The following is a 21792-nucleotide window of genomic DNA, read 5'->3' as shown; positions in this document are numbered from 1 at the left end:
TTAAGCTTAAGTGCATTGTCTTGACATTTGTGTTGTGTTTCACAGTAACTTAAGATTTTGTAACTTCAAGTATCCAGCTTTTCCTCATTAACTGAGTTCAACCGTGTCAATTTACTTGCTGCAGCTGGAGGAGGCCAACGCGTTGCTCCAGGCTGAGCAGGAGGCAGCGGCGCGGCTGAAGAAGAACCAGGCGGAGGCGCAGAAACAAGCCCAGAGCCTGGAGGTCAGCCTCAGGGAGATGCAGGGGAAGTGCAGCCAGCTGGAGGACGGCAAGATGGAGCTGGAGAAGCAGCTGAGGGAGATGCAGGCCGAGCTGGAGGAGGAGAAAAGAGACCGGAACCTCGGGACAGAAACTATTACTGACCTGCAGGGTGAGACTCGGCTCCGCTTTTATATTTTGACGGTAACGGGTATGAAAATGACCTGATAAAGGGTCTCAGAAAGATTTAAATTTATAGTTATCTTTATAAGAAATGCAAAAGGAATAAAACACTGAATTTGAATAAACTTGAATGGGTTTGTTAGGAGCTGCAAAAGCATCTCTTACGTTTTGGGAAAAAGATGTTAGACAACTTGGAGCTGGAGGCTGAACGGTGTATTAGATGGGAATTGTTTTTTTGGACCTAACTTTGGGAAATGTCTGATCATCTGGTGGAAACATCTGCTAAAGGGGCTCTAATAGCCAAAAGCAATAGCGGAGCCAGAACCTCACGAAGCTGCCGTTCGGAAACTTGAACGCTGCTGTGTCCACGCAGAGACGCTGAGGTCAGAGGGGATGTTTAGAAACAACAGTGTTGCCTTGTGATTAATTCCCTCCCATTGGTCAAATCTCCTTGTGGGTGGAGTCACAAAGAGAAACAAACACGAATGCTGTGTTTTTTTCCCTCTCTCTCTTTTGGTTTTCTCACTCGATGCCAAACATGGGCTTGGCCGTTATGACGCAATGTCTCAAACCAAATAACTCAGGTGCATTCATCTAGTTCACTGCATGTTTTTTTTCAGCCTCAATCTGGCATCGAGAAGAATCTACAAGTGAAACTTCAAATCTGTCTGTAGTTATTTATTGTCAGTATCTTTAATTGTATTCCCATTCCTCCCCATCAGGACGAATCTCTGGCCTGGAAGAACAGGTGAAAGACAGGAAATCCTCTCTTTCCAAGGTCCGAACAGAAAAGAAGGAGCTGCAGGAGAAGCTCAATGACCTTGAAAAGGTTGGTTGTCATCATTGGTTACTTACGTTGAATTTGAAATTTAAAGGAGAAAAAACAAACCAGCAAAAAGAGACATTTGAAATCTAAAATCAGATGTGGTTTACAGGAAAAGAACAACCAAGAGATCGACCTGACGTTCAAGATCAAGTCCCTCCAGCAGAGTTTGGAGCAGGAGGAGGCAGAACACAAGGCTACCAAAGCCAAGCTCGCTGATAAAAGCACCATCTACCAGTCCATCGAAGAGGCCAAGTCCGAGGCCTTGAAAGGTGCGTCTAAAAGAGAGAAAGATAAAGACGAATACCATCAATCTAAAAGCAGTCGTGTAAAACGCATCAACTAAGCAATCCTACTTTGCCGACTGTCACTCTTTGGTTCTCTGTGCATGTTTTTGACGTCACTTTTCACGTCGTCTCCTTTTGTTCAGCGATGGAGTGCACCCTGCAGGAGGAGCACAGCCTGAAGCTGCAGCTGGAGTCCAAGCTGCTGCAGTTGGAGAAAGACTGCTCCATGTTGGACTGTGACTACAAGCAGGCCCAGCACCAGCTGGATGAGCTGCAGAAGCAGAAGGAGAAACTTACCGAAGAGGTACTTTTGGCTCTTTTGTGCAGAAGTTTATCACTTTTTTTAATCAATATATCTAAGATCAAGGAGAAGCAGAAGATTTGAACTCATTTGAACTCCCTAACCTTTATATTTGCATGTGTCTGCAGGTCATGCACCTAACTTTACGTCTGGAGCAGGAGATCCACAAGCGCAGTTTGAGTCAGAGTGATCTGAAGATGCAGAACCAACAGGTGTCGGTGCTGCGCTGCTCCGAGAAACAGCTCAAGCAGGAGCTCAACCAGCTGCTGGACATGAAGCAGATCTTTGAGAAACAGAACCAAGAGCTGCGCAGGTTAGACTTGCACATTCAAGAGCAGCATTTTTAGCTGCTTTAGCTTTTTTTTTGGCTGCTTTGGCTCTGGCGTTCAGATGGCTTTGAGCTGACAGATTTTTGCTCTGTTTCAGAGAAAAGCAAGAGGCTGATGGCCAGTTGAAAGAACTGAAGGACCAGCTGGAGACAGAACAGTATTTCACAGTAACTATCTAGTTTCTTTTTTTTGTGCATCTCTCAAACAGCAGTGACAGCCAAATATTTTAAAGTCAACATGACTAAAATAATTGGTCAGCCTAGTGAATAATATCCCAGATCTGCTCAAAACTGAGTTTCACTTCTAGACGCAGCCTTTCCGTGTATCTGTTCAGCAGTCAACTTCCAAAGTAAGTGTTGAAAGTGATGACATCATGTTTGTTTTTGTTTTTTTTAATCAAAGACCCTGTACAAGACGCAGATCCGAGAGCTCAAAGATGAGTGTGACGAGAGGAATAAGCTGTACAAAGAGGCGCACCAGCGACTGGCACAGTACCAAGAGGAGAGGTAACCGCACGTATCCCGTTTTCAGCAGCAGCATCATAACACACTTCCCCAAATATGGGCCAAATATTGATTCAACAGGGTACATTGACATGCCTGGCACAGAAGAGGCAATTACTCATGTTCAGCACAATAAACAACTTTCATATTATTAGCATTTATAAGAATTAAACAGACTTCCCATTTTAGTGTTGTTTTCCTTCTGTGAATCCCTTTCACAGCTAAAAAGCAGAATAAAATATGACGTTTAAGAGAATGAACGAAGCTGAACCAAATTAGCCGCCGTCCCAGATGTTCTGAAGCCAAAGTCAAACTCTAATTCGGTCCAACTCGCACTTGGAAAATCTGTCAATGACAAAAATGTCATTGGCTTATTAATATAGAGTCACGCTGTAGGCAGAGGATTTCTTCCTGGCATAATAATGACAGGGATTCAGGGCTGTTCAAAGACTTTATCCGGCTCCAGCCGCGCTGTAAGATAATAACCGTCCACGCTTTCTCTGCCTCTGCAGGGATTCTTTGGCCTCCCAGCTGGAAACCAGTCTGACCAAAGCAGATTCGGAGCAGCTGGCTCGCTCCATCGCCGAGGAGCAGTACTCCCTCCTGGAGAAAGAGAAAATCATGAAGGAGCTGGAGATCAAAGACATGATGGCGAGACACAAACAGGAGCTCGGGGACAAGGAGGCCACCATCAGCTCGGTGAGATCGATGTTCTAATTTAAGAGCCCTTGAAAACCAATAAATCATGCAACACTATTGAACAGCACAGAAAAAGTCAACTTCGATCCCAAGAGTGAAAACTGACATTTTCAGAGATTTTAATCATCACCTGGCCTTCAGCAACCACTGCAACAAAACTGTTAAGCACAAGAAAAAACCAGAACAACTCATGAGGCATGTCTGAATGTATGTGGCTGACAGCAGCTCACTTCTACCACATCTGTCTTCACAGCTGGAAGAATCCAATCGCACTCTGACGGTGGACGTAGCCAACCTGGCCAGTGAGAAGGAAGAGCTCAACAACCAGCTGAAAGAGATGCAGCAGCGTGAGTCTTTGAGTTAATGAGCTCCAGAGAGAAATGTGTTAAAAATCACCTCGCACATCCACATGACTTATTGTGAGAGTGATGTCAGAAAGTCCCAAAAAGTAGCCAATGATGCCTTTTTTAAGAATAGACTTTTTGAGTTTGCCCAACTTGTTCTGTGGATTACTTTCAAAAGCAAATTCTCTATATTAATATTCGTTATTGACATTTTCTACAGATCTCCACAAATCCAGAGAGGAAGAGAAGCGTATGAACTGTCTGAAACTGTCTTTTGAGAAGCAGCTGCAGAATGAAAGGACTCTAAAAATTCAGGTGCGAGCGCCCACACAGGTCTAGAAAGCCTGAAATATCTTATCATCCTTCTTTCTTTCAAATCTTTTTTCACAGACGGCTCTTACATCACACCATTTGTTGTTAAGAATAATATCCTGCTAAAGGCCTCTTATCGAACTCTGAGTAAAAACCGACATCTGAAGAAAGTTTTTCTTCCATGCATCAAGCCTTGATATTCCTGCAGGCATCCCCGTTTATATATACCATAAGAGAGCTTTGTAAAGTTTTATCATGCGTCTTTGCTCTCAGGCTATAAACAAGCTGGCTGAGGTGATGAACAGGAGGGAGACGGTGAAGGGAGGCCACCGGAGCATCGACACCGAAGTGCACAGGAAGGAGAAGGAGAACAGGAAGCTGCAGCTCGAGCTGAGAGCAGAGAAGGAGAAATTCAGCACCACCATCATCAAATACCAGAAGGAGCTGACGGATATGCAGGCGGTCAGTGTGCCCACGCTGCCAAAAATATACACGCCATATAAACTTGTTTGCAGAAAACATACTCGGGGAATCTGTATTCTTTTTCCACGACTTCCAACCGTGCTGCAATGCCGGATGTATACGGACATGGTGACAAATGTAAAATGACTACATTAGTGGGGAAGTTTGTTAACCAGTAGCGTTGGACAGAAAACTGTCAAGGGCCTGGGTTTACATTTCAGTACTGACCAAAAGGATGGCATGGTACGAAGTAGGGCTGTGCGATTAATCGATTTTAAATCTAAATCGGATTTATTAATCAAGACGATGTTAAAAAAACGGAAAATCGGAAAATCTATTTTCCTTTTTTGCAGCTGGCTGCATTACAGACAGAGCTCGTCTAGTCATCTTTGTTTGGTCAAGAAAATTGTAAATGTTGTCCCTTTACTAAACTCAAGGAGGATTTACAGTATCTTTCAATTGCACTTCATTCCCAATAGGGAAATTTGTTTGCTATTTTTCTTTAAAAGTAAAGATAAAATATTTGAAACAATTGTCTTTTGTAGTTTTACCAAAAAAATCGAAATCGAAAATCGGGTTTTCAGAGAAAAAAATCTGGATTTTATTTTTGTCCAAAATCGCCCAGCCCTAGTAGGAAGCAGACGTGAAGAATATCCAAATGATGTCCTTCAAATAAATAAAATCATCTGAAAGCTGTTTGTTTTGCGGTGTTCAGCTGATCGCAGAGGAGAACCAGGTGCGTCAGGAGCTTCAGATGGCGTTGGACAGTAAAGACAGCGACATCGAGCAGCTGCGGTGCCAGATCACCTCCCTCAGCATTCACTCTCTGGACTCCACCAGCATCAGCAGTTGCAATGACTTGGACCCTGCGGACGGATACCCAGGTGGGCTCTCGATCACACGCCGTCATTACATCGTCAAGACTCCAAGATGCGTTATTAAATGATCACATCCGCACGTTTTTCCCGTATTCCTTTTCATATTCCACTCATTTCCACTTTCACCTTTTACCTTTTCCTTATTATTCCTCTTCCTGTTTTTCCCCCCAACCTTCCTCGTGGCTGTCCGGTGCAGTACGCATTACTCACTCTCACACCTCAGAATCGATGTCTTTCACCTACCAACGTACACACAAATCTGTCCGCATCGACACGCGGCCCAACCTTCGATCGGCGCGCGCTCTCTTTGACTCTGATTCTGACTCTGAGGATGAAGAAGATTACGACCAGAACGAGGAGCAGGGCCAGCGTCCCCTGGCTCTCGCATATGACTCGCCCTCCGAGCCTGAACCTGGAGGTGACCCTGCATGGCGGTTCACACCTGAGAATGTGTTTGTTTTTGGTGGTTTTTTTTCTCCGTTATCCTCAACTCAGTTTGAAAAGAAATGGCTCCTACTGTGGTTGAGCGTTGCAGTCATGCAGCTAATCCCCTTACACCGTTGACTCTGTTTCTGCTGTGCTATAATCCTCTTTAATGTTCACTGGACACATTAATACTCACAGCATGATATTGCTCACCTGCTGCTGAAATGTATTCCACTATAAAAGATTGTGTGGAGCTTTTATTTTTCCTTAAAGGAACATTCTGGTGTTGAATCAAGCCTAGGTCTGTTAGTATAATGATAAGGAGTGTTAATGTTTGTTTTTGGCCAAAACAATGCGAACCGAAAGAGTTTTAAGATACAACAAAATATAAGTTTGCAGCATAACGGCAGTTAAAGTTACCACATGGAGCAATAGAAGTAGGTCAAAGTAAAAAGCTGTTTTAAACCTCTGACAAGACTCAAAAATGTCACTTCACATCACAAGCCAAGAGTTGACTCCCATCATCGCCCTAACTACTGTCAGTAGATGCGAGAGGAGGGGAGGAGAGTTGCCTATTTCATCATAAATATTCATGGACTGATCCCATTCTGTGGAACTAGGAGCCAGGAACTCCTCATTTTTATTTCTAGTAAAGTGCATAACATTGTGTCATTGATTTGTCCGAACGTAGGATGCTCCTGAACAGAAGGCGATGTCAGAGAAGATGATGCCTGAACTAACAGCCCTTTTTGTTCACTTTCTATACACTTGTTTACCTCCGGCTGTCCATAACGACCCTATCTACTATGTAAAGTAGCACTTGATCTTGTTGGGGGTCTATTGCCAAAGTGCTTACACTTATTGATATTTTGCTGCAAATACATATTATTTTCAGTCCATGTCATTTATTTTAGCAGAGCACTCAAGTTTTGCAGTTTGCATGGCATGAGATTTTTTCTTTTTTTTTTTCGGGGGGCGGGGGTCGTCATCTTACAGGGGATGAAGAGTTTGAAGCTGAAACAAAAACACAAACTTCTATTTTCTGATTGGCCGATAGCTTGGTAACTCCAGACCACTGCTCATCACACAGTGGCGTAGTCCGCCTCTGATTTGTTTGTAAGATGGGCTGGTGGAATTTTTGTGCAGTGAAGTTAATCATTTTTGTGAAATGCCGTGAGAAATGCTGTGTGAGCGTGTGAATTTGTTGAAATGCGTGTGTCTCACACTCATCGCCTGCGACTTGAGAGCCCTGCTTTAATGATAGACTGGAGTTGATTTAACTGTAAGGGAATGTTGCTTTAAATGAGGTATATTGTGCTTCTTTTTTTTCAGTCTTAGTGAAATGTTTGGGACACATTCCTTAAAATACCACAAGGAAGTGGGGCTTTTTGTTCTCTCAGATGTATGTTGCTTTGGATAAAAGCGTCTGCTAAATGACAGTAGTAGTAGGAAGTGAATACAAAAGCAGTCGTCTCAGCTCTGTTCATAGCAGCTGGTTCAAGGGGATGCAGTTAGCATCTCTAATCCTTTTCTCCATCCTCTTCCTTTGCTGCATCCGTATCTTTTCAAATTTTTGTTAAGCTTGATTTATGCTTCTGTGTTGAAGTGCTACAATGTAGCCAAACATCCACCGTGCCAGAAACGTTACTCAGGGTCGGTTCAGTACGAAACGCAGTAACTGCGATCCATCGGTTAGCGTTGTATTTTGCTGCTCTGCATTTGAGGCTGCTACTCCTACTCCAATTTCTTTCAGCTATTTTGAATTGGTTAACCCTTCAGACATCCAAATATATGTATTCAAGTATTTTGTTGTTTACTTTGCTCCACTAAAATATCATAAGAAGTCATGTTTTAGTTTCTTTATCACTCATATCCTTTCACTGAGTGTTGTGTTTTTGCTCAGTTATGGAACAGGATTTTCTGGGTCCCCACTCTTTGTTTTACCCAAGAAATAATTTCCTCTCTAAGTGATGCATTAAGGAAAGAGCTTAAAAATGTAAAGCTGTTCTTTCGAGTGATTCATTTGGTTACATCCTGCTATATTTCTCTTTCCTGCTCGCTAGACTCACGACTGGCGGGCTGGATTTCACTTCCTACCAAGAACACAAAGCGATTCGGCTGGGACAGAAAAGTAATGCTTTCACCAGTTTTCCTCGTATCTGCAGATGTGTTTTCAGAGTAATCACCAACGTCATTAAGTCCCCCCCTAACTGTTTGACCCCTGTTTCCACATCCTTTACAGTATGTCGTAGTGAGCAGTAAGAAGATCCTGTTCTACAACAGCGAGCTGGACCGGGAGCAAGCCAACCCTTTCATGACCTTGGACATTGAGTGAGTCATTAAAAGCTGCTTTGAACATGTAAAACAACTGTTAAACAAGTAAAGCTGAGGCTGATGGGAACGTCAGGAGATGGTTCATTATAACGTCTGACAAGTAATAGATTAATGAAAAGCTAAAGGTGGAATGTGGTTGATATAAACCGGTGCATTTGCTTGGGTGCAATGCAAGCCTTTGCATCATTCTCTTCAGTTTGAGCTAAAAACGTCTTTTGGTTTCTGCACCACATTTGATATAAGCTTTTCAACTTAATGTTTTGGAAAAAACACTTCCATCCCATGACGAAAAGGAAAGAAAAGGGTTTGGTAACAGTGAGTAGAGCAGTGAGTTAAATGGAAAAATGCTCCCAAGCTCTGAGAGCCGCTGCTGTTGTTCTGAAGGGAAACATGTTCACATCCTCCAATACAGCTGCTCTGGGCCTGTAATGGAGCGCCGTACCTCACCGCTGGGATCATGTTGAGATCGGATAACTAAAATACTTTCCTTTTTCTTTCCTTTTTTATGTAACTAAAAAAATTTACAACAATATTCAGCAGGTTAAACGCTTAATGATATTTACCATTTTCCAAGTCCAAAAAATCTGTCAGGGATGATAGACGCTTCATGTTTAACACTTTTAAAATAAATAATTTGTCTTATCTTATATTAAAATATTAATTCAAGAAAACCCAACAATAGTCCTCTCATAAAAGTGCAAGAAAGACTCAGGATACCCGCTTTAACTGCCGTATATGTCTTTCAACACTCAGAAATGGGCTGATCTTTAGCCATAAACATCACGGTAACATACCGCGGATAAGGGAGGGCTTCGCCTGTCCCAGGAATCATCCATGAGCCATGATAGTCTACTTTGCTGCATTTCTAGATGTTTTCAGCAGGTCTGAGCTGCGGGTCGACCCGTTAAGCACCAACCCTGATTTTTCTGAAAGAAGCCACAGTTTTTGTTCATTCTTAAAACTGACATTGTTGGACACAGCATTGAACTGGGTTCACTGCTGACGGGTTTATGAATCCATCCGGTGATTTCTAACATGACATTTTTTTTATTTTTAATGCAGGTTCACTCAATACTGGTTTATTACCCCCTTTAATTCTTCTGAATCTTTTATTTCTACTGGTCTTCATATTGCAGATGACGTCAAACTCTTAAGTTATACATTCATACAGTTAAACTGTTCGGCCAGTCCTTCTGAGTGCTGATCCTTCACCATTCCTGCTTACTAAAAGGATTATTCTGCCCCTCTCATCTTTTGAAAAGATGACCAGAAAAAATTATACTTCAATTAAACTATTAGACTTTTTTTTTTTTTTTCTTCATGTACAATAGAATAAGAGAGTCTCCAGCCAGAGTAATAATTACATGTATTATCCGGGCTGAGCTCTGAACTTAACAGCTCATTTCTCTCTCCGCTGCAGTAAGCTCTTTCATGTCCGACCTGTCACTCAAACCGACGTGTACCGTGCAGAAGCCAGAGAAATTCCAAGAATATTCCAGGTAATCATCTCATCGAACATGACGTTCTCACCCGTTAAAACTTCAATTCAATTGCATCTCCCATGATTCCTCTCTTCCCCTCAGATCCTGTACGCCAACGAAGGGGAGAGCAAACGCGACCAGGAAATGGCGGTGGAGTCCACACCTTACAGCGAGCGTGCCTCTTACATCAGCCACAAGGGCCACGAGTTCATCCTCACCCTCTACCACTTCCCCTCCAGCTGTGAGGCCTGCACTCGGCCCCTGTGGCACGTCTTCAAGCCCCCGCCGGCCCTCGAGTGCCGCCGCTGCCACACCAAGTGCCACAAAGATCACCTGGACAAAAAGGAAGAGGTCATCGTTCCCTGCAAGGGTCAGTATGTTCGAAGGCACAGAACTTAGCTGCTTTTTTCATAGTAAATGCATTAAAGACATTTTTTTAAATTGTAATTTACTTATTTTCAATCTGCAACAGTGAACTACGACATGTCCCTTGCCAAAGAGCTGCTGCTGCTGACCAGCTCCCCGGAGGAGCAGCAGCGCTGGGTCAGTCACCTCCTCAAACGCATCCCGAGGAAACACCCGACCTTGAGTCCTCCCCCTGTAGCGCAGACCGCCGCTCACGATGCAGCGCTGCGCTCGTCCCCTCGAATGTCCCCGCGGCCTTCCCCCAAGAGCTCTCCTCACATGTCGTCCCGTCAGGGCGCCATCAAGGTTCAGTCCAGCAGGCATCAGCAGACGTCAGGAAAGAGCAGGTGAGGCTCGCCTGTCTGCATACACAACAACTAAAATCTATACATTTCTTTGTTTTTTATACCCTATAACAGCGTTTTTATTCATTTACTAAATAGCAGTGCATCACATACTGAGTACAGTATTGGAGTTGTTGTTTTTTATTTGATGAAACAAAAGTCAAAGAGAATATTTGATTCTGTTTTTCTTTGAAAGGCACTGCGTAAACGCTCAGAGGCATTTATGTGAAATGCAAATCAAGACAAACCAGGAGACAGTCAGTCATGTTTGTTGAAAATGAAATGATCTATATTCTGAGGTACACTGGAGGCAGCATGAGAGGTTTTCAGGCAGTCTAAGCAACTATGACAATTATGAAAGAAAATCCATCCATTCATCCATCCAAGTTTGTTCACAGTAAAATACCGGTTGCTGGAATATTTGTTTAATTTTAGACGTGTCATTCATAAAACCAGTTGAAGTAACTTTGGTCTCCTGTCCCGGTGAAACATTTGTGTTTTGTGTCATCGTCTTATGTCACACTCCAGTAACTTTGAGACCAGCTCTCAGAGCAACATGGGACGTCATGGCAAAGACAGTTTAGAGGCGATTTAGGACTAAAAATGACAAAAATTCCTTCATGCTGTTTTCAAGCTCTCCATAGTTCTGAAGGACATGTTTGATACTTGTAATTAATCACTTGCACATGCATAACGCTTTACAAAGCACTAATGCTCCCACATGGCACCTCGCTCGTTTGCGGCCTGCTCGAGTAAAAACTGTCTGTTGTATTTCCTGTTACTGCTCAGACACCTTGTAATCTCAGCCGCCCTCTAACTGGCTTTCATCCTCCAGCGCTGGCCCCATGCTCCGAATCATCCTCCACTGACCCCTGACCTCCTCTCCTCTGACCCCACCTTTTTAACGTCTCTCGAGCTGGGAGACTGTAAGTAGCAGAGCTCTCTGCGCCACTCCGCCCGCTCCATTGCTATGCTGTTGTGCGCATTAACCCTCCCACCATAACAAGTGCGCCAATGTCGCCCGTGAGCTCGTGTCGGCTCTCTACCGCCCCCTGGTGAGCGTGGCAGGCAGCCTCCGCAGATTTGTGACTTGAACTCTTTGAACCTAATTGTTTCAGGCTGCTTGAGTTTGGCCTGAAAGACTGGGGTTGGTCGTTGGATGATGTCGATAATGATGATGATGATGATATGTTCCTCTGAAGAAAGTGAAAATGGAGGGACAGAGGGTAACTGGACCTCTGCATGAAAGCCGTGTGTGCGGTTTGCAGGTTTTGCATGCCTCAGAGTGCTGTCCGAAGCTTTGAAATTCATTGTTGTTGCAAGCAAAATGGCTATTTTTGGAATGTATTTAATGCAAAGAAAAGTAAATTGTTAGGAAATGACCTTAGTCTGTATGTTTGAATGAAGTTAAATAATACAGAAAAATGTTTGACACTGGTTTATTTTGAGTTCATAACAAACAAAACCGTGTCATCACAAAAAAAACACATTGTTAGTGTTGCAAACATGCAGACCAAGATTATAACTGTATCTGTCTGCCTTTTCTGCATGATTATTCATGCTTTGTGAGCCTCTTGGGTAGCTTCCTTGTTTAATATGTGTGGATTTTGTGTGGGCGTGCCTTTGAATTCTGCCATCCTGCTGGATGGGTCGCAGATTTTCACATCCCTCTGTTTATTTTCCTCTCTCCGCGCAGTTAACCCTGGCTGCGTTTTCAACCCGACGCAGATTAACGATGGTGGTCTGGATGCTGCTGTCTACGGTGTTCGTTCACACAAGCACTCCTGCATCATACTCGGATACTTTCACAAAAGCTGACTACAGCCGGCTGGGATTGTTTTTGTCTTTTTTTTTTTAAGAAGAGGAAAATCAACAGTCTTCATATTGAAACTGCTTTATTTCATAGTCATTATTGGATTCACTTAGTTTTATTTAGTGTTTGTGAACATTTGTATATAGCATGGACACACTTGTTTGTGTAACACAGAACATGTAGCTCAAAGTATACAGTTGTTTTATCTTTTATGAATTTAACAGCCGAGCTTAATACAGTATACTGTACAAGTGTCTTGTAAATGTATGAACACAGGTTTTTGAATGGGAGTTTTGGGGGGGGGGTTCCTTTTAAGCCCTAATGTCTTGGACTTTGTTCATTATACTAATCCAGCGCAACATGACACAATAATGTGAAATGAACCAAAATATTGTGTTTCCTCTTGCCATTCATCGTGTGTTTAGAATCCCATAATGCAGGATTTGGTTGTCATGCATAAAAAAAAAAAAGAAAAGACTTGCTGTATTTCATTAAGAGACTCTGATGGTGGGTTTTTGTTTGTTTACATCTCATTTTAAAGTTTTCCACATGGAGATAATACAGAGATCACATCAGTGATCACAACAACAGCAGCTGTGGTTTTTTTGGATAGTTTGAGTGTTTCTTCACCAAGATGTTCTTATGTTTTAACACAAAAAAAACAACAAAAACATATGTAAGTCTGTTTAAAGTGTGTGTTGGAATGGCTTGCTAGGCCTACTTCCTGGTGGGAATAGAAAAGGAAGAAAAAACAGTGAGGTCAATACTAGATCAATATTAGATTTCAGTGACGCATAAATGGAGAAATCGTGTAGTTAACACCGTGGTCCTTCCTGTCATGGATCTGACTGCTGCTTGTTTTAAGAGTCTGAACCAGAATAGATCCGTCTATCTCACAAGTACACGTGGAGTGAGTGGGCTTTGACTGAAATAAATCTTTCAGAGCAGCCTACAGCCAACTGGCTCCTGTCATCCATAATGTAATGCTTCATCACCAGCCCAGATGCAAAAATCGTATTTCATAGTGCAGGTCTTAATCCACTCTGTGCGACTGTGCGTTCTGCTTCAATTACCGGTGAAGGAAACCTGCGCTACCTGCCGGCTGCTTTCGAGTCTCGGCGGCATCCAGCTCCCATATGGCAGGAATTCCTTGTCATGAACTTTTTATTTCCATCTGACGGATTTGAATTTACATTTCAAACAAGCGTATCTTTATTTTTAGTGTCGGTAAGTGCTCCAAGTCAGAAATCTGACATTCTTTCCAAGTTATCCTACTTTAAATTCCTTCAGGGGGGAAATATTGTGCTTTTTATCCAAGGAATCCTGATAACATTTAACTACAGTAACCTTTGGATGTGCACCAGAGCATAAACCTTGTTGCGAACCTTTGTTGTGAACTTGATACACCACCCAGCCGCAGGCCTCTGCTTCCCCAGATGTGCAACCTTTGTTTTTCCCTTAATTAGCTCTGGATGTTTTTGTTTACTCCAGATTATATTTTCAACTGCAACATTATTTAAAATGTGTAGAGCATTCAGTGACATCTATGATATGGATGTACAGTAGTTTGAAAGAGCTGAGCTCCAGTCTGGTACATGGCAAAAAACTAAGGATACATTAAAAATGTACACTGTTTTTTAAAAACTAAGCAAACAGAGTGGTTGTGATTCACAACAGCTGGCCAAGTGGCGAACTGGAGTGGACATAAGCTGCAGAAATAATATGACCTAACTACCAAATAAAGCAGAAAAAAATGATCACAAAACCGAAAAACAGGTGAGAAAATGAAATGAGCTCACCGAACTACAGTGGACATTAAGACAAAAGCAGGAGAGAAAGACTAAACTAGAAATTTTGAACATAGTTGTCAAAGTGACTCAATTTGCATGCCTGCATGGGGACTCGCTGAACGAAGAAGAAGAAAAAAAGGCAGCTTTAATGACGTTCAGCTGCTTTAAATGAGAGAAACATAACATTTTACAAAATCAAGTGAGAACACAAACCCCAAAAGCGGTTTTCCGGTTTTAATTGCTCTTTTTCTTTTTTGACTGCTGTTTTTGTTCTGGTTTTTTTTCTCGCCGTTGTACTTAGTCAAATGTTGAATGCTGGCACTTCAGGGCTGCCGTACTTTGTTGGCACAACAAATTACCAGTTTGGACCATATGTGAGCATCATATCACAAGAGAGTTTATGTGTCAGTGCCTGGTGTGAGAACAAACACTAACACCCTAACCTTCATGTTGAAGCCCCCCTGGCAGTAACAAAAAATTGCAGTTCATCAACTGACCACTAGGGAGGCTGGATCCACTATGTTTATAGTTGGATGGTTTAAAGCCTGTTCTTTTTTGTATTTATGTTAGTGTTGGTTAAATGGAGCACTGTTACAAACAGAATTTCCCTTGGGGATAAATAAAGTATTCTGATTCTGATCATTCTGATTCATAAAACAAGGTCATCTCCATTGAACTCAACATTAAAATGTCTGACTTTGCAGCAAAAATAAACACATTTACAGCCTGGTTCAACAAATGGTTTTGGTCTCCATAGCTACATTTCACACCCATGAAAACTGTAGAGGGGGGGGGGATTTTTTTTTAGAAAACATCAGGTACAGTACAATGAGATAAAGCAACTAATTGTCTAATGTGTCTAATCAGCTGAGATCTCCATGCAGAGATGTGCTGGCCATTGTTTCACTTCTAGCAGTTCATTGTAGATGCATTTCGGTAGCAACATTTAAAATGATGATGTCTGGACAGGTGCAAACTAACTTAGCATCACAGGTTAGCATAAGCTATTGTCTGCCAAGTGAAAATGTCTCAACATAAGGTGGCCATGCTCCAATGGGCCTCCCAGTCCCTTCAGCTCACTTGTTTACATTCTGGCGAGTAACAGGAAACTGCGGTTTCAGAAACCACACTTCAGAAAAACTATGGCTGACGTCACGGCGGGTTTGTCCAGTATTTATGCAGTCACAAATCATTATTTATAGTGGGACAGAGTGGTGTTACAAGATGTGCCAAACCATCCCAGCTCATTAGCTCAGTATTATCTTTTCTCTTTTGTCTACAGTAAATTTATCATGTCAGTAGATCTTTTTTTTTTTTTTTAACCTTCGTAAGACAGATTACGTGTTTTCGTGATTAATTTCTATTAAAACAATTAGACCCAGTCTTTAAAGAGTAGAAGATGGATGGTGACAGCCAGCAAATTGCAAAAAGCTGTTATTACATTATTGGGGTCATTCCACCAAATACTGATTTCTGAATTTTCTTCTATCTTAAAATGACCAGGAACTCACTTCATTTGAAATAAACAAAATGTCCTCAAGTAAAGATTTTTGTTATTTTGATGTGTTGTGATTTAACCAAAACATTAATTTGAAGTATTGTTGGCAGTGCACAAGAATTAAAGCAATAAAGACAAAAACACGCACATTTATATGTACTAATCAGGACTTTTCTTTTCCCTCTTGCAAATAATGAGTCAAAACCAACTGAGTTTTGAAGTTTTGTACTTCACCTGCACATTTGAGTCATCCTGTTGCAACAGCACGTCCTTGACTGCAGTGACAGGTCCTTGTTTACTCAGTAAGTCATGATTAGATGGCATGATTCTTGACGGTACTTGGCAAGTGAATCAGACTGACTCAGATATCGGAACCAGTCTGACTTACATTCTGGCTTATAACTGGAAAACAGTAAGTTTTATTTTATCAGTATTTTTCCTAATAGAACACCGCGTGCATGAAATGGAAAATATTCGTCACTGTTGCTGGTTTTATTTGTAGTGAAATGTTTTGCAATACTTTCCACGGGTCTATTTAATTCTCCTGACCCTCCTTCTCCTGTGTCGCAGCAATGAAGTCCTGGTGTGTTCTCGCTTTTCTGCTGTTGGATTTTTTCTGCCATGGCACTCTTTCCTGCCCTGCTTTCTGCAAATGCTATGCCGGAAGAGCTGAGGTGGTCTGTAATGGGGCTCCCTTGAAAGAATACCCATCTGAGGGTCTCCCAGAGAACACCACTATGCTGACAATCCAGTTCACGAACATCTCGACCATATCTGAGCAGCATCTTGAAGCCACACCGCAATTACAAGAGCTTCACCTGCATGAAAACCACCTGCAGACCCTTCCCTCCAATTTCCTCAGGGGGGTTCCTCGTCTGCACACTTTGGATCTCACAGGAAACAAACTCAGTGATCTTCCTGTGGATGTCTTCACCCATGCCTCGCTCCGTAGCTTGGTGCTGAAGAATAATCTGATTAAAGAAGCTGATGCAGCGTGGTTTCCTGATAACAGCAGCCTGACCTGGCTTGACTTATCTGGGAACCACTTAACAAAGATCCAAGCTGCATTTCTTCAAAAGCTACCCCACTTGGAAACTCTTGACTTGTCCAAAAATCGTCTCGAGGAGATACCTGCAGACTCTCTTGAACCGCTAACAAAACTTGAGAGGCTGAACCTGCAGTACAACAACCTGAGCACTCTGGATGCATCTGTTTTCCAAAGGCTGCATAAACTACATTTTCTCTTCCTCGCTTGGAACAAGCTCAACAAAGTGCCCCCAAACCTTTTTAAGGAGCTCACTCAGCTCAGACACCTGAATCTGGAAGACAACCGGCTGAACCACATCCCCACAGGTTTGCTTGACCCGTTGAACTCACTGGAGGAGGATGGACTGGACCTGAGTGTCAACCCGCTGGTGTGTGATGGTAAGGCGGAATACCTCTGGAGATGGCTCCAGAACAACAAGAAGAAAGTTTTCCAAGCAGATGCCATCACATGCAAACTACCGCCATCTCTGGAAGGGCGATCTGTGACATCACTGGCAGAAAGTGACCTGAACCCGCAGTCTTAACTTTCCTCAAAATGTTGCCAAAATGTATTTAATTCAGCTTGTCTCATTTCAGTTACAGAAACGTTGTTTTATGTGATTAAAGATGACATAAATGAAACATTTGAGAAGTCTAGTCTTCATTTGTTCTGAAAATATTTTGGGTAAGGAAATGTTTAGTATTTTAGCCATCCTAAAGCATAAAGACTGGAAACTGGAGGTAAAGCCAGCAAAGTCTTTGTCCACATGTTGAAAAAGACAACCAGAGGTTCCAGAGGCCCCCAACACATCACCACCACTTTGACTATTCAATAGAGGAGAGACGTTGACATGCAAATCTGCCAGAAAGATGCTATAGTTGCTACTTTAAACTGAGTGGAAGTGAAGTTAAATTTTAAACTAGTTAATCTTAACCATATCAATGTATCCAAATGTAATTTGGATGCACCGTAGTGATCCTTGCAGCTTTCACTCAAACCTAGGTCAAACAGTAATACAGATTTTTTACGATGTAATGCATAACAGAACCCTGTGTTATCTAATTTATGGCACAATGTAATTTCGGGCACAGCCCAAGTTTCCTAATGATGAAAACTTCCTCTAAAGTCCTAATTAAAGAGCTTGTTAAGTGCTATTTGCCTCTGCATCCAGTATTTACAGATTTTATGGAACAAAAGTTAAGCACCCATATCTCCCTGTCCAAAAAGACCCAGAAGGCTCCGCTTAAATAACAAATGTGAAAAAAAAGCATCTTTGGATTCTTCAATTATTTATCCACCAGGCCACTTAGGAAAGTTCAAAGCTACACTTCAAATAGCTATCTTTTTGACCACGGGTTTTTCTGAGCTAGGATTCATTCATTATTCTCTCTAAACCTCACCAATTATTGAATATTCATTTAACTAGGTTGAAACCTTTTTTGAAAGTTGATCAGCCTTTTACTCTCAGTTAGTCAGATGTCTTTTTAAAGTGCAAGAGGTACCGTCTCTCATGTGTCTTTTGATGTCTCTCTCCCATCAAGCTTGCACCGAGAAGTGACTGTTGAAAACATATTTATATAATATTCTGAAAAAAAAGGAATCTCAATTTTTACAAAACTATGTGACACCACTGATTTTAACTCTTTTGCCATCAAATTTTAGTTCTATTGATTTTTATTACAATATTTTTTACTCCATGGTTTATCAGTTTTTAACATCTGTACAGCATTGTTATTGACAACAAAAAGGTGATATATGAAATGTATATTTATTACATTTATTAACATACAAGCTGGAATAAAACATTAGGAATATTCTGCAGTCCGCCGCACCACTACCACCCATTTTCACTTCCAAAATAAACATAGATCTGAATAATTGCCTAATATGGGTGTATGAAAAGTAATTTAAAATGTGATATCAAGAACTTTTTACATTATCAACGCATACAACTTTTACACTAGCAAAGAATGTCCTTGCAGGAATTTAAGAGAAAGTATTGATTTATGTGTGGTAACAGCTTTACTTTTGGAAAGTACAGAAAACAGCAACCGCCAGCAGCTGATGAGCTGGTTTGTTTGCTTGGTTTTGTTTGCTTTTTGCAACAGTTTGTTGTGTCACAAAGAAACATGCTCACTGCATAAAACAGTGCGCAATCTAAAAACAGATCGGATTCTGCTCAGCTTTTTCCAGGTAGGTACAACATTAACGATCACCATTTTCACAATTTAGTATAATTACTCATGAGTCATTTGTTCTTTTATTCCAGTTTTGTGCTGTAAAGATGAAATTAATGCTGCTCCTCACATTCACTGCACTGGCTGTGTTTGATTCCCAAAAAAGAGGAGCACACTCGTGCCCAGATCTGTGCTCCTGCTCTTTTCAGCTTTTGGGTGCAGAGGTGGTGTGCAGCCAACGCTCCCTCACACATTTCCCCCTAAAAGGTTTACCTTCCAACACCACACGGTTGTCCATCCAGTCGTCAAACCTCAGCAGCATCACAGCCAGTCATCTGAGAGCAGTGCCCCTCTTAAACAGGCTCCAGCTGTACCATGTCAACTTGATAAACCTTACTTCACAGCTACTGAGCGCTGTGCCTCACCTGGACACGTTGGATCTCACTGGAAATCAACTGGCTCATCTGCCTCCAAACATTTTCAAGCATGGCTCCCTCCATGACCTGGTGCTGAAAAACAATCAGTTTGAAAAAGCAGATGCAGCGTGGTTTCCTAAAAACAGCAGTCTCACCTGGCTGGACTTGTCCGGGAACCACATAACCAGCATCCCAGCTGCTCTGCTGCAGAGGCTGCCACATCTGCAGGACCTAGACTTGAGTGATAACAATCTGCAAGAGCTACAGGGTGACATATTTAAAAGCCTGCACCACTTGGAGACCCTCAATCTCGCTGGCAACAAATTAAGCTCCCTGAGACCTGCAACCTTTGCTCAAAACCTGAGACTAAAACAACTGTTTCTGCAGGAGAATCAGCTCCGAGAGCTGCCAGCAACCCTCCTGCAGAGTCTGCAACACCTTGATCTTCTGCTGCTCAATCAGAATCAGCTCCAGCAACTCCCCGCAGGCCTGCTGGATGGGAGGAAATCCTCTTTTCAGATAATCCTAACAGGGAACCCCTGGGAGTGTGATGAAAAGATGGAGTATCTGTGGAAATGGCTCACTGTCCATCCTGAAAATGTCCCATTTCTGGAGGGAGTTATCTGTGACAGCCCCAAAACGCTCAGACATCAGCCAGTAAGGTCTCTAACTGAGGGTCAACTTGGTATATAATCCCAACAAAATGCACATTCGGTGATGGGGCTGTGAACAGAACAGTATTTTACAATTCCTCTGTTTATTTTTCATGTCAAATTAAAAAGAGCTGATGAATATTCAACTGTTTTCACAGTTCCTCATTTCTTCCTTGTTTGAATACCGTCCAGCCCACTGCCTGCCACAAAGATGGAGCAGATAAATTCAGAGCCAATGTAGTCCTTACACCCAAGCCAAAAAAAATAAAGGCTTTAAGACATCAACATATTCTAGTGGTATTGATCTTTTTAAATCTTCTTTTCTTTTAAGTAAGAGTTATTTAAAGAAAGAACCCATTTCATTTTAAACCATACTTTTTTTAAATGACTGACGGTGTTGAGTTTTTATGGATTTTTTTCCTTATGAATGAGGAACAGATGATTCAAGAATTTGAGAATTAAAAAAAAAAGAAGGCTGCAACGGAGGCCCAGAATTATAGGAAAGTAAATAGCTCTTAGTAGATTCTTGCAGCACTGTCCTGCACAGATTTGTTTCTCTTTTCGGTTGCATCACAGATTGGCGCATCGTTTCAGTCTTGCCCTTTTGTTTTTAATGATGTTGAGCACGTGGGTGTGTGTGTGGGCTGTGATGGTTGGGTTTTGCGGCTGACCATCTCCATCTTTCTTTTCCTTTAGGATTTTCTTTCTCGTGCCGCTTCCGTGTTTATATCTTCAGTGTGCCCACACACTCCGCTCCTCAAGCCTTGATCAATGTGCAGCGTACTGTAATTTATTGCTCTTGTGAATGTAAAACATTGCAGTTTCTAGATGCTGGTACTTATGAAAATTAAACCTCATTCCCCAAAGGTCCACATGGATTGGAGGGACAACTTTAGAGGGTTTGATGGATGATTTTCATTCCACCTGCGCTGCATTCCCGGGGTTAAAGGTTGAGGAAATAGGCTGGCTAGTTCGAAGATTAATTCCCTTTTATGAGAACTCCCTCTGGATTGAAGCGCTTGATTTTGGGATAAAGAAGAACTCTCCTCTACCTTAATGACTCGTGCGGCTCTTCGTGCAAGACATTTAATCTCCATCTGCTCCTACTCCTCCTCAGACTCTGACATTCGTTAGTAGGAGTCGTTACATTCCTTGCATAGATAAGAATGACCAGAATGGAGGAGTGGTTGTTGCTCTCCAGCATGGTGCATTAGTGTCTGCTAATGATGACTGCTAAAAGGTCAGGAGCAAGGTTTTTTCACACACTTGAAAACGGCTGTAACCTTTCTGAAGTGGTGTTGTAATAACAAAGACACAACCATCTCCGGTAGTGGCTCATTAGCATCTATCAGAGGAGATTCTACCTGACATTAAGATCAGAAAGCTTCTTTTATCTTTGAAGGTAAGTTTGAAGCTTTTTTATTTTCTTCCCTGCAGGATTAAGAAGTTTGGAAACATTCTCTTCAGTATGCTTTAAATATGAAGTAAATTGAAGGAAGCAGCATTACATTTAGCTTCCAGTTTCAGAGGAAAAGGTTTTATTTTATTCTTTCGTTCTTGAATGGTATCAGTATTTGCATTGCTGATGCAGGATTAAAGATGAAACAGAATCCTAGTATTATATTCCAGTGTACACAAATATACCAGCACTTTGGTACTGCCAAAATAGCTAATCAGTTGTATGCTTAAATGTGGAACACTGTAGTCTGTTGATACGTTACACTTACAGTATGACCTAGATGGTGGAAAATGCAAAATGTACTTAAAAACAAATACACAGCTGATCAGCAAAATGAACTGCTGTTTGTCCTTTATGCAAATTTAGCAGCGTGTAGCTGTGCTCACTGGACATCCCTGGAGGTTCAGACCTTCCACACTGGAGAAGAGGTGTAAATTGAATTTGATGGTACAACAATGAATGAGAAAACATTTACATTGGTCGAAGATGACGATCAATTCAAATCAAATCAAACCCTTTTTATATAGCACTTTTGTTACAATTCTAACGCAAAGTGCTTTATATAATAAAATCAACATTGAAGATAGAAAAACTCCCACTGTCACGGTTAAAAACACACATCTGGTCAATTTCACACACATCCTCACAT

The 21792-nt window shown here is 41.8% G+C and overlaps 3 protein-coding genes across 6 annotated transcripts in view; all 3 read left to right on the top strand.

The window, feature by feature from the left end:
• The window catches only part of LOC133418616 (rho-associated protein kinase 2-like), a 38467-nt gene extending 25849 nt beyond the window's left edge, over window positions 1-12618 (top strand). The window contains exons 15-34 of one of the 4 annotated variants that reach the window (XM_061707405.1): window positions 125-371; window positions 1105-1211; window positions 1318-1477; window positions 1636-1796; window positions 1922-2106; window positions 2220-2289; window positions 2525-2628; window positions 3138-3324; window positions 3578-3671; window positions 3889-3983; window positions 4254-4442; window positions 5158-5326; window positions 5517-5738; window positions 7810-7877; window positions 7989-8077; window positions 9501-9579; window positions 9664-9931; window positions 10034-10313; window positions 11429-11536; window positions 12007-12618. In XM_061707405.1, the coding sequence (XP_061563389.1) occupies window positions 125-371; window positions 1105-1211; window positions 1318-1477; window positions 1636-1796; window positions 1922-2106; window positions 2220-2289; window positions 2525-2628; window positions 3138-3324; window positions 3578-3671; window positions 3889-3983; window positions 4254-4442; window positions 5158-5326; window positions 5517-5738; window positions 7810-7877; window positions 7989-8077; window positions 9501-9579; window positions 9664-9931; window positions 10034-10313; window positions 11429-11510 (2856 nt within the window). In that variant the 3' untranslated portion in view covers window positions 11511-11536; window positions 12007-12618. The other 3 variants (XM_061707407.1, XM_061707409.1, XM_061707406.1) reach the window with 3 other exon arrangements.
• Window positions 12619-15743: 3125 nt separating this feature from the next.
• LOC133464632 (leucine-rich alpha-2-glycoprotein-like) lies at window positions 15744-16996 on the top strand. The gene is made up of 2 exons (XM_061746733.1): window positions 15744-15823; window positions 15982-16996. The coding sequence occupies exon 2, from the start codon at window positions 15984-15986 to the stop codon at window positions 16980-16982; it is 999 nt and encodes a 332-aa protein (XP_061602717.1). The 5' UTR covers window positions 15744-15823; window positions 15982-15983; the 3' UTR covers window positions 16983-16996.
• Window positions 16997-18556: 1560 nt separating this feature from the next.
• Window positions 18557-19948, top strand: LOC133464631 (leucine-rich alpha-2-glycoprotein-like). Its single transcript, XM_061746731.1, has 2 exons — window positions 18557-18631; window positions 18708-19948. Exon 2 carries the CDS (start codon window positions 18723-18725, stop codon window positions 19722-19724), a length of 1002 nt encoding a protein of 333 aa, XP_061602715.1. The 5' UTR covers window positions 18557-18631; window positions 18708-18722; the 3' UTR covers window positions 19725-19948.
• The last annotated feature ends 1844 nt before the right edge of the window (window positions 19949-21792 follow it).

Source organism: Cololabis saira, chromosome 18 (assembly GCF_033807715.1).
Source record: "Cololabis saira isolate AMF1-May2022 chromosome 18, fColSai1.1, whole genome shotgun sequence".
Lineage (NCBI taxonomy): Eukaryota > Metazoa > Chordata > Actinopteri > Beloniformes > Belonidae > Cololabis > Cololabis saira.
This window is presented reverse-complemented; position numbering and strand designations above follow the sequence as displayed.